This window comes from Anarrhichthys ocellatus, unplaced genomic scaffold, assembly GCF_004355925.1.
Source record: "Anarrhichthys ocellatus isolate YVR2014 unplaced genomic scaffold, GSC_Weel_1.0 scaffold33, whole genome shotgun sequence".
NCBI classification, from domain to species: Eukaryota; Metazoa; Chordata; class Actinopteri; order Perciformes; family Anarhichadidae; genus Anarrhichthys; species Anarrhichthys ocellatus.
In genome coordinates, this window is record NW_022280063.1 from 484,196 (window position 1) to 497,199 (window position 13,004).

General features: G+C 44.8%; 1 protein-coding gene across 1 annotated transcript in view; it reads right to left on the reverse strand.

Moving 5' to 3' along the window:
* The window catches only part of slc38a2 (solute carrier family 38 member 2), a 9,922-nt gene extending 4,408 nt beyond the window's left edge, over positions 1–5,514 (reverse strand). The window contains exons 1-8 of the mRNA XM_031865862.1: positions 5,174–5,514; positions 3,830–3,961; positions 3,627–3,708; positions 3,421–3,536; positions 1,669–1,742; positions 1,467–1,559; positions 1,021–1,096; positions 54–136 (exon numbers count right to left, since the gene is read on the reverse strand). Of these exons, the coding sequence (XP_031721722.1) occupies positions 54–136; positions 1,021–1,096; positions 1,467–1,559; positions 1,669–1,742; positions 3,421–3,536; positions 3,627–3,708; positions 3,830–3,960 (655 nt within the window). The 5' untranslated portion in view covers position 3,961; positions 5,174–5,514. The remainder of the gene's footprint in view (positions 1–53; positions 137–1,020; positions 1,097–1,466; positions 1,560–1,668; positions 1,743–3,420; positions 3,537–3,626; positions 3,709–3,829; positions 3,962–5,173) is intronic.
* Between the last annotated feature and the right edge of the window lie 7,490 nt (positions 5,515–13,004).

The window sequence follows — 13,004 nt, forward strand, 5'->3', positions numbered from 1 at the left end:
ACACACACACACACACACACACACACACACACACACACACACACACTGCTTACCCAAGTTCCTGAGCAGCGACAGGGGCAAGATAATTAAAATCGTCACCATCAGCACCAGGTAGTCACCGTTAGTGTACCATTCTCTGAAACACAGCAGGACAGAACAAGAGCAAGTTAGTGATACTGTGTACTTATATTAAAGGGGCACTCCACCATTTAAAAAAAACAAAAACATTTTTGCTTCCTGTTTTTATTTGCCAAGTTCGGCTATTTCGCAACGTTTGCAAGCTCTACTCTGTAATATATATGATAAATTCAAAAAATACTTAAACGTTTATTTTTCCATGCATCCTCGTCTAATTTTAACGTTTGAAACAACTTCATCCTTCCTTCTCCAAGCTGAAGTCACACCGCTCTGTGTCTTCTCTGCTCAGAAAACGTCACATTAAATCCACTTTTCTGTCAGAATCATCTTTTACATCTTCGGGCCTGATCAAACCTCCCCCTAACGTCTGCATGTCAGCTGACGCAAACCGGCCCTTCGCGGGATGACTGCTCCGCTCCCCAGAAATAGATTTAACAAAGCCGCACCGAGGAGCCGACGCCACATCAATTTTTCAAACTCGAAAGCGAGGTCGCAGTGAGCTCATGGCGCGCTCCGTCTCGATGCGGCACTGGGGGCCGCGTCTTCTAAAAGGGCTCTTTGAAGGGGTCCCCGCTCGCATAGACTGAGCACTGTCCTTCCCTTTAAAGCCTCCTCCGACACTCAGCACTTCAAAAACAACCGGCAGCCATTTTGCTTGATGTGCCACTTCACCTCGAGTGCCTCAGCCGGGCTTCCCTGCTCTTTTTTTTACACCTTATTTCAAAAAATCCTTTTGTTTTTTCTTACAATAAAACCCTGAATCAACCTTTTAAGAACCGTCAAATCACCTTAAAGACACCTTCATTTTCATCTTTTCAATACCTGCAGGTTATCAAATGTTATTTATGAGTTAGGAAGCTACTGAAATATTTGGTCACTCACCCATTGCTGGTTCCCATAAAGGATTCGATGACGATGGGCAGCTCGTATTTGACGATGTAGAGGTAGCTCGACATGGCTGTAAAGACAAAAACGTCTGTTAGTACATTTGCCTGTAAAATGAGCCAAAGCATGCCCAGGAGGGGGACTCCACTACAAAAATAGTGATGTCTAATATTTCGCGAGGGGCTGAGCTGGTCCAATGGATGCTTGTTGAATGACTCAGGATTTCACTGGTGGCTGCTCTACGTATCCAAAAATACACACTGGTTTCTGTTTTCTTTCCTTTCTATTTTTTCCACCCAGGCAGTCAGTTTAGCTACAGAGGGACAGTGTGGTAACTCGTGGAATAAACAGGGTGGATAAACACAGAAAAGCAGTTCAATTATTGTTGTGCAATACTTCTAAAAATAAGTTGTCTCTGCCGCTAAAATGCCACAGTCTCTCACCTCCGATGTTCTGCATGGTGATGGAGCAGGAAGCGGCGAGCTTCCCCGGCATCCCGAAAGCTTTGTAGCCCAGCTGCTCGTACACCAGCGCACCTTTAGAGGGGAGGGAATACACAAAGGGAGACAGATTTAGCATTCAGAGAGTACACCTCCAGAAGCCAGAGGGGAGGTTTGGACCCACACGACCGTCCGCCAGACTCACCTCCTTCGTTGGCCGTCTTCAGCAGCAAGTGGACAGAATACAAGGAGAAGATGGCAACGGACACGAGGAGAATCCTGTGAACAGACCAGAGGGATCTTTAGCTGGAATGTCGACCAAGACAGTTACAAGGAAAAACAGCAGTCAATGACCAACTGGTGCTCACCGTTGCTGAAGCGCTTTGTTGCTAAATGCGCTGCTATTGAACAAAAGGCTTTAAAGGCCAATTCAATTACAAATGTATTTTACAAACACATTGACATTTAGTGAAAGTCAGACGCTCCTTACACCAATGTACCCTTGTAATGACTCAAATGGAAGAATCTTTGGACGAATTCTGCTTTTTTCAAGAGCTTAACGCGTCAAGAAACCGAAATTCATTTCAAGAAATTTCCTCAAAGAGTGACCAGTGAATGATATCTCAAACTATCCTCTGCTATGAAAAAGAGGTCACAAATCAGAGAATTTTGACTCATCCGATGGTGGCGAAAAACTGGCATTTTCTCCCATTTTTTGGCGGGGGGGCCTGATCCCCAAAGACCTTGAATACAGCATTGGTCTGCAGGTCCTTGGAGTCATGTGCAGCGTCAGCAAGAATAAAAGGTTCACCCCCGTGTGGGATCCTCTTAGCACCCTCGGGATGCTGCCAGCAATATGTGCCCGGGTATTAATAGTCCAGGTGAAAATTAATCTCAGGCCCATTTGAGGACCCAGCGATGAAAAGGCGTTTCCTCCTCGCATGTGACCGCCCAGCATGCTTTGACCGTCATCTCGCCTGCCTCTGACATCATAACGGTCCCCGTGTTATCTCTTCGTACGCTGCAACTCAACAAATATATGCTTTGGAGGATCTTTCATGGGGGGTGAGTTTGTTCAGCAAGAGGTTACTTAACTTGAACTGCATTTGGTGATTAGGAAGAGCACCGTGCGGCATTTGGCAAAACAAACAGACAAGCTATCTTTCACTGATGTACAGGTTTTTTTGTAATCTCTGACATCCTGCCGATGCAGGGCTCCCATTGGTCAGCTGCTTGCTGACGGTGAACCGCGCCCCGATCTGTGTGTTAGCTTACATAACTCTGACCGAAAGGCAGCGGGATTAGCTCGGCTAAGCCGCTTCCCTCGCCTCTCCCTGTGTTTGTAAACTGGCATTTGGTGAAGCCCAGAGTAATCCAGTAACCCACTATGAGAACATATATTTATACTCTGACTTCACTGGTCTTTCTTTAGCTGGTTTCTGCCTCCGGAGGGCTTCAGCTTTTGTCTCAGACGGTAAGCTGTTTGGGGGGGGGGTAGTAAAAAACTGTTGCCCTGGTAAGACAGTATTTCTCAAATGTGATTGGAGGAAAAGCAGTATTCTAACTGATGGTTGTTCCGCAGACACGAAGACACTAAAAAGAACTGAGTCCAGCGGCTGCAGAGCGAACACACACACACACACACACACACACACACACAAACACACTGCTGGCGGGAAAAAAAGCCCTTCAGAGGTTCAGTACGTCATGAGCCTCGACCTTGACGCAAAAGACAAAACAACACCTGGATCCATATCATGAAACTGATGAGTGGTGGTTTTTCCTTTACTTTGAACCCCATCCTCACAGATGACTGTGTTGTTACATTGAGATCTGCCTTTCTCTGATGCCTGGAGGCGCTTCGCTGTCGTTTTCGCCCCTTTGCATCCAACCAACCAAACCCCCATTTTTGAAATCCCGCTTTCAAGGTGAAGAAATGCAATGGGAGAAGACTTACACAAACAGGGCGATGCCAGTGTTGGCCATCGCGTAGGACAGAGCCAGGATGCCACTGCCCATGATGGCGTTGCCCAGGTTGAAGACGGACATCCCGAAGGAGGCGTTGCCCTGGTGCTGTGAGGGGGGGGGGGGCGAAAGGTTAGGAAACGAGGATGTGAGTGATCAAGGATGATCAACGTGTCGGAGGAACAGAGAAGCTCTTACGTATTCGGTCTCATACTTCTTCTTGCTCGGGTTGTGTTCGGGGAGGAAGTTTTGACTCTCTGCTTCTATGTCAGAGTATTGGCTTCACAGAAGAATAAAAGAGAGGAGGATTTAGAGACAATGATGTGCGGTACTTCAAAATAAGGGTTCGTTTTGGCTCATATTTTTTGCTTGTTCAGACAACATTTTAAAGCTTGTCTCACCCGCCCAGTGGGACCTTCTGTGGACAGTCCGTGGGACAGTAGGTGTACTCGTTGCTGTTGGCGCTGCTGCTGTCGTCTTCGGGAGAGATGTTGAAGCGGCTCATCTCAGTTCTGGCAGAGGGCTGTTTCATGCTGTTCATTTCAGAGAGAGAGAGAAAAAGAGCACATTTAAATTATGTTTATTTATTCATTTGTACGCATTCCTGCCAAAGCCTTCTTTTTTAATTTGTTTTTATTTCCAGCTGAGCGCGTTCACGCTCCCTTTGGAATGATCAATATTGTAGAGAGCAGGCGCGCGCCGCAGCCCTCCTCATGAGTCTCTCATCATGTGACTTTACTTTAGAAGGAGGAGGAGGCTGAGGGTGAGAGTGAGGGGGGAGGGGGGCTGACGCACCGGCAGTGGAAAAATACCAGACCGGCATCCGAGTCCACCCGACATCGCCTCAGCCCCGATGTAGACGCTGAATGACAACAAAAAAAAGCTGCAGTACGCGCAGCTGACTTTGCGCACATTTCCCTCCGAAATCATTTGAGAAGTGGAATGAAAACAGGGTGTCGGCGTCTTCACCCTGAGGCATTTATAAAGCATGACTAGCTGACAATAAGGCAAAACATGTGGATGTTCTAAATCTGACATTCCTAATATTTCATATTTTGTCTCTTGACTGAATAGTGCGCACTTGTAGATCCACACGGAGTGCAAAAGGCGTAACCCCCCCGATCCATTTAATTACATTATGCCCATGGCCGACTCCGATTGGAAACAATGGCACGTGCTGTGTCCCCTTTATGGGGGGGGGGCATGGCTCTCCATTTTGCGCAGAGACTCGCGCTCCGAATCAGAGCCAGGTTTATGATCACAGCCTTTGCAGATCACACAGACACACAGAGGCGTGTTTGCATTATTTCCCTTTCTACTCCGCTTGCGTTTCATTACCTGTGTGCCCGTGACACCCCTGTGCCACCTCCAGACATGAGTCCAGCACTGCGCAGCATCACTGTCACACCGCTTTGTTTATTCATTTGGCCTGCTAAGAAATAACGCCGTGGGACTCCAGCATAGGACATTTCTGTCTCTTTAGAAGGAGACCAACACAGCGAATATGGCAGGAAATAGTTCCAATACTCAATAATTAGCCCAAAAGAGCTGGCAGCGCACCCGCTTTTCTTTGAATGAGATTCAAAATACAAACAGCAAAACCGACATTGAGCTCATTATTTGAAGAGTAAACCTAAAAAGTCTAACAAGTAAAAGCTTATAATTATCTTCCAAACACTGCGCCGCCTACATCCAGTAATTTAATGACAGACAGTCGGTAAATGATGAGATGCCGGCAGTCTTACCTTGTGAAGATGTGGCAGGATGCCACTAAAATCCTTTCAGTTAAAAACAAACACACAAAGCAAATGTCCGGACGATTTCTTCAAAAAACCTGGTTCCTTTTGGTGTATTTAGGTTTGAATGAATTGCTCACTGAATGGAAGGGCCTATTACAGACCGGATTCAAAACGATGGCCGAAAACCGTTGAAGTCAAGTAATAACGAAGGACACGCTTAGAATAAACCGAGCGAGGAAAGATAATTTAGATTTGTGTCTAATTACACCAAAACATTCCCAGAGATGTGGTGCACTCTGAGAGGAAAGCCTGTTCTGCTGGAGGAGGGGTGGGGACTCACCCTTTTATAAAGATGAGCATTGCATCAGCCCAGACCGACAGGACAGAGACAGAGAGGGAGAGAGGGAGGGGCCGCGGCCTGGATGGAGGAAGTGGTGACTCTTTACGCACAGCGGTGACGTGCTTTTTGTAAACAAACAGAGCGACGTTTTCGAGACTGGAAAAACCACAGGACTCCTCGAGTACATTTTCACAGTCATTGTGTTTTGTTATCGAGGAATGCCATTTAAATACTACAATAGTGGCATTACAATGTTCCAAATGAGTCTGTGATCATAATAGGAGCATCAAAAGTCACCGTATGATGATTAAAGGATAAAGCCTTTAATCATTATAAGACGTTATAGGAGGGTTTGAGATGAGGCACACACTGCAGCAGGGAGTAAAGCAGGAGTCATTAGTCGGTGTCAGAGGAACTCAACACCACCCGTCGTGGTGGGCGTTATTTAACGCTATTCATTATTTAAAAAACTAATTCTGTTCCTGGTAACTGCAGAAGTGTGCTGGGAATCACCTCTGTGGACCTTTTGAAGGTATAAGTGGACTCGAGGGGTCCTGGATGTGTGTCGCTCCGGATCAGCCTGTGAGTGGAGCTTCAAAGCGGACCTCCCTGTCCCGAGGAGATTACGCACAAACACTGTCATGTGACAGCGGTCATCCTGATCCTCGCTCACACCGTTGGCTCTCGTCCACGGTCAGGTGTGTGTGTGTGTGTGTGTGTGTGTAAAATCTTCCACAGCTCTGGTTTCCAGTTTATTATTAATGCTGGGATGACTGAGAACTGTACAATGTGTTAATCATCAGTGTGACCTTTGATCCCACAGGTCTCATAAGTGTAACACTTCTTTCTGATGCAACTGCTGCAAATACTACAATGTTTTACTGTTACTGCTGCATATACTCTTATCACTTCCATTACTACTATACTACTACTACTACACTACAGTAACTGTTACTGCTCTGCATACTCTTTTCACTGTCTATTCACCACCACTACTACCACCATAGTACTTTTACTGCTACTAAACTGCTAGATTTACTGCTGAAACAGAATTAGTAATACAGTTCTTATACTACTATTGGTACTATCACTGCTATAGTAGTAGTGATAGTACCTGTACTATCACTACTACCTCAAGTACTTTTACTACTACTACCTTTACTCGTTATCCCTCGTTCTAGTACTTGTACTACTACGACTGCCACTACTACCGTTACTCATATTACTTCTAGGATTTGAACTACTACCACTACTACTACTACTATTACTACTACAAGTTGCGACACTATATGTAATACTTTTAGTAATGCACTACTTCTAGTACTTGCACTACTACTACTACTACCACTACTTCTTCCTTTACTCATACTACTTCTAGTACTTGTACTACTACTAGTACTACTACTACTACTGCTACTACCTTGTAGCAGAACAAAATACACAGAATAGCCCTTTTCCAACCTGACAGGACAAGAAGGTGGGGAAAGTGAGGCTATAAATTAGACACACCTGTGAGCGGGGGGAAGAAAATCATCAACTAACAGAAGCTGCATGGAGGAGAACAGAGAGAGGAGTGAGAGTGGCTAATGGAGCTACTGAAAGTGTTATTCACCCACACACACGCATGCCCACTCACACCACATCAAGTGAACATAAACAATTGACGTTTACCTGGAGTCCTCATTTACTCAGTGGACATTTGATTTGCATATCCGGACTCAGTAATGTGGTTTATTTGATTTAGTGGATATTTTGTGTTTAACTCTGTATTTCATGCTGATGTTTGTGTAAGATACAATTGACTTAAATGACAAACTTGATTAATCGTTTGGGTTTTGCATGTTGCATTTTGTAGCCAGGTTAGCAGGCTGGTTAGGTTATCGCTCCAACTGTTCGAAGTAATACTTTTCTGAAAGCGACAGGGTAGAATTGGTATTATTCACACTCACAGTCACTCTGGCTTTGTGATTGTAGCAAGCAGTTTCCCTTTTTATTTTTCAGGAACATAACAATCAAAACCAGAAAGGCTGGTTTCTGTTGTTGATGGAGAATCATTTTATGCAGCAATTGTCACATATGTTCTGCACAGAGCTCTTTATTCTTTAAAGGTGCAAAAGTTTATTAATGCATTCTCATTAACCTAAATATATATATATGGTATAAAATGAAAACTCAAATTGGTCCTCACAAAGATAGCTGTACAAGTACACACACACACACACACACACAGAGCGCTATCCACACACTTGGCGTAAAGAAATGAATAATTCAAAAGGCGACTCATCCATGAGAGAAAGAACACTTCTGTTGATTCTCTCGCTTGCTGTTCCTCATAGTCTCACTGTCGCACACACACAAACACACACATTGTGCATTCCTCTGCCCTCAGTCACACATGAGTCCGTTTGTGCGGGTCTCTCTCTCTCTCACTCTCTCTCTGTGCGAGCCTTTGTTTGGGGCTTTAGCTCGACCCAGCAGATCTAAGACGGATCAGGAAACTGGAGCGGGGGCAAAGGGTGCGGTAGGGAACTTGGTCGGAACACCGGTGCCCTATTACCCCCATCCACAGGCAAAGAAATACACACATATGCAGCATTTGAGGCCATGTGGTTTAGGGAGCATGTTCAGACAGGGAGAGAGGGGCGGGGTCACATGGGTCAACAAGAGCAGTTGCAAAGGGAAAAACAAAGTGAATGGAAGGCGAAATGAGCGGGCTAGCACTAAAACTACTCTGCCCGCTGGCGCCACTACACTTCTAGTCCTTTTAGCACTTCCACTACAACAACTCTGCTGTTTCTATTGGACCAATACCTACTACTTCATCTGCTGCCGCTACACATAGCGCTGACTTTGTAACATGGTGCCTCACAAGTACATTGGGAGCCGATTCTGAGAAGTTTAAGAGACAAGGCTGCCACTGTAACGCCGTCTGCACTGAGGCTCTGCACTGTAGCATAAGTGAGCTGCCTCTGTCTGCGAGCCCACAACAATGGCACTCACTTAACACGTATGGTTGTGTGTGTTGATGCTTGGCTGAAAACAAACACAAGTGAAAAACTTGTTTGCAGACCCATGTGCAGGAAAGGATGGTACGTGTAGATGTAAAGGCCATTTTGTCATGTCTGTTTGCTTCATTTGTGGCGAATAAGACACACCCGGTTACAAGAGTAACCACAGAGAATATGAGCATGAATGGAAAGAAGGCTTTTGCTTTTATTCATGGAAATATCATTATCACACTTGATAGTTAGGGAGACACAAGCTCTGATCCGTGTTTGGAGCAGTTTGTTTGAACTTTGGACTTTGTGCTCAGGTGACAACATAAATAGCTCTTGCGTCTGCACTCACACATTCTACTGGAAAGACGAGTCTGCTGGTCCTGTCAGAAGAAATGAAAAGGTCATCCCTCCAGTAAACAACACCAAGCACAAACAGCTTGGTCATGATGAAGAAGCAGATGATACAGTATGTAATGAATAGCCAGTTCCTCATGCTTTAATGCAATGATTCTCACTACACTGACAGAAACGGATTAAGGTATATTTAGCTTGGGGAGATATCAGGTTACTTACCTCTGATCACACAATGAGTTATTTGTGAGTGCTTGTGACTCTTGTTTTTCTCAGGAAAGAGTTTCACAGATTGGGAACTTGGTTGGTTCCTTGGCGAGAATGAGTGATGATTGATACCACTTTCATGTCGTACGATAAATATGGAACAAGAGATGGGGGACGATTAGCTTAGCCTTGCTTAAAGACTGGAACCAGGAAAGAGATGGCTAACTCGCTAACAACGAGCTAGCTAGCTAACAATGTTTAGTGTGCACGGAATAAACTAATAAGATATGTTAATCAGTGAGCTTTAGAGGCTGATTGTTTTTAGCTAATTGTTTCCCCCTGCTTCTAGTCTTTATGCTAAGCTAAACGTCTGCTGGCTCTATAGCCATCTATAGAGGACAGACCTAAGTGTGGTATGAAGAAAGTAACCTTTTTCCTCATGTTTTGAACCAAATAAAGCAATGGGCGCTGGTTACAGTGCAACTGTGGGAGCCTGTAAACAACTGGGAGGGGTGGATAGACGCCCTATAGATATTTGCTTGCATGTGGTCCGAACATTTACATACCGACGGCTACAGGGACAGTTCCCTGTCTTCCCAGTCTCCCTAAACAGGATCAACAACTTTTGTGTCCTCAGGTTAGTTGAACTTGTTTGTAGATCCTGGTTTGTTGTGGTTCCTGCGTGTGTCTGTTTTCTTTACGTTACAATCATTGCCCACCCATCTTCCTCTTCACATTTGTCATTCTCTCATCCATATTACATATAGCCGTCTTAAAACTTGATTACAAATCAACCACAATGCCCAATTTAGCTTTCAGCAGCTCACCTGTAAAGGCGGGACTACGCTCTTCATTGATGTTTTTAATTAGTACATGGAGTTTGGTAAAGAAAAGTCCCAGCACAGCTCCACCCACTTTCTGCAGAGGTCTAATCATCTAGAGGTGAAAACATCTGTCTTGTTACATATATAACGAAGCAACATTTCCTTAAATTTGACGTTATATTTTCAAGTAAAGTGGACTGTATGTATACTTCAGCTGATGAAGAATTTCCATAAGGCCATCGTAGCGCAGCAGAGAACACCAGGCAATGGTTTCTGGGCTCCTCACCTCCTCAACCTGTTGAACATAGTGGAGCATTCAACGGCTAACGTTAGCCTTAGCCATAACTTAACTTTAAAAGCCAGAATTTCCAACTGTCTAACATCTCGTGGATGCCATACTTGTATGGGTTTATATATATAAATCTTTTCTCATTGGATGTGACATTCACCTACAATGACTGTATCTTAACACCCCGACCCCAAAGCTAATCACCTCCTCGGCAGCCGTCCATGTTCTCACGTAAATCCATTGCCCACTGACCAAGCGAATACCTCTAAGTACATCATATTTAACTGTGCCAGTCTCCCACCAAGCCCCCCCTACTGCGTACAGACCAGATCGCTAACAACACCGCTCCCCACCTGCCCCTCTCCCCACAGCCTATACTTATTAACTTTTCATTTTCCCCGTCTTTAGAGTGGGGATTTTTTCTGCTCCTCAACCTTACTCACCCCGTCCCCACTGTGAGCGTTCTTGGAACAGTCAACCTCTAAGGAGGATCTTCATTACAATATAGACGGACAACTTTCTTTTTCTTTTCCAAGGAGGAGATCTCATGATCGCCCTTTCTTTATTAGGAAAATAATGGTTGTTGGGTTTTTCTCCACTGGCTCTAGGTGTGAACAAAAAGTCGATGTGAGGATCTGTGGGGGTCAAACATGTCAGGGGTAACTGGGTTTTTTCCACTACGAGAGAAAGGTTAAGCAGAGATGGAAACACTGGTGTTCTGGTTCACGATGAGCCACCGGGGAGCATTTTGGTTCTTTCCAGTAGTGATTTTACTAATTTTGCATTTGAAAAAAATATTTTGTAGGTGTGTGTGTCCTTTTTTTGACGGGCATTGGGAACGTGAACACAACCGCCATATGATGTTGACGACACAAAGGAGGCTGGTGGCCATCAGACTGAAAAGCAAACAAGTCGCCAAAGAGGAAGTAAGTCTCGTCGCTCACAAACACACACACACACACACACACACACACACACACAGAGGCATAGTTGATCCTGATCGGACGTGAGGCCTGCGACAGGATCAGGGTCACTACGTAAACACGCCTTAGCTAAACACGGCCTCCCAACACAGTGGGAAAACTAACAAGGTCTAACAACCACCACTGGATTCTCTGCACAGTTTGGACTAAGCTCCAGCAGATTTGCCTTCAATGTCACAACGTTTAATTTTCCAGGCAGATTCCCATACCAGTCGGTTTCTTCACTGTGCACAAATTTCCGTCATCATCTCAGCTCATAAACGTACAAATAAGCTGGTGCCAGCCATTAGTATTTTTAATATCCCAATAAACCTTGAACTTCTGCACCAGAATTAAACAAGGAACTGAATGTCCGTTTCATGCATTGCCGTTTTAATTTCCACATCATCTGAGGAACCGTGAAGTGCTTGGCTACAGTCTTGAGGGGATTCTGCATCACCAATGTTTGGTACAGCGCACACAATTGGCGGTGTTCAGAGGCGGGAAGCCAGTGGGGGATCACGTCCTTGTTACTGGTGGCTGGTGTCTCCATGTGTATCACAGGAGGCACATGGCTGTCCATTCGCTTCCCACGACAACAATAGAGACAAAGAGCACAACTGAATTCCAAACATTCCAAAGGAGTTATCACCACCAATTTAGATGTTTCCCTCTCGTTTGATTCAAAACCTGCCTCGATGACTAGCTAGCTAGCATCTCTGAGCCAAACGTCCATGTAAGGCGCACAGTTTGACCCAGAGCGTAAAATGTCACTCCAGCAAACGACGCAAGTTATTAAATTGAGCTTCCCAATGTCTACATGTGCCAGAGCATCTCTTGATTTAGGAGCATTACCTTAGTAATCCTCTTAGTGGTGGGAAAGTGGTTTAGCAGGCGCATTCTTTATGATAGGAGCACAAATGGGGGGATCACGTTAGCCTTAGGGGCCCCAGAGGGGAGGGGAGGCCACTCGTCTCGCTCTCCAAAAACTTTCCATCCAGGATGGATCTCGGTTAGTGCCGTGAACCCGCTGACTCCCTGTTCGTCTCCGCTGGACCGCTGTGGGATGTGCACCTTTACACTGAGAGAATGAAACTTGACAGATAGAGAGGGGAAAAGAAATGTGTCAGAGGTCACGCGACAACAATCAAACATTTCTTTACTAAAAATGCAATTTACACAATTTTGCAGACATAAATAATATAATGTTATATTATAAATGGTAGTTAATAAGGTACACAACTTTTTTTGAAGCCATCTGTTACAACACTGTCTGCTCTTTTCGTCCTTTTAAACATCAACATGTTTTTTAATGACAATTTTTGAACTTGGGGATGTGTATAAATATGATCTTATTGCTTCACTATCTTATAACACACTTGACTGTTAGCTTGTGGTAGCTAGTAACATAAGAAGGAGCCGTGTGTTCTGTGGAAAAAATCCTACACAGAAAGCTGACCATTTATTTCAGCCTTTTAATTTAAAAAAAGAGACAAAGACACCTATCTCCCTTTTAAATTGGTTTGTGTTTAGATTATACCTGACCCCCTGGCTAGTCTGTGAAGACAGTTATCTCAGTTTCACTACTCTCACAGCTCCAGCTGTTTGGCTTTGTGGTGCAGTACTCGTGCGTTTGTGTATTTGTGCGTGATAGTGTAGCTCTTATAACATGAAACCAGTCGTCTCACACCAGCGGGGAGGAAAAAAGTGAAATAAGGGCAGAGGGAGGCCATTCGGTTCACAGTGAAGGGTAAGGTCAGGGCACCGCTGTGGCACAGGAATTAGTGGAGCTGCAGTGATTGAGAGGATTAGGAGGATACACACACACACACACACACACACACACACACACACACACACACACA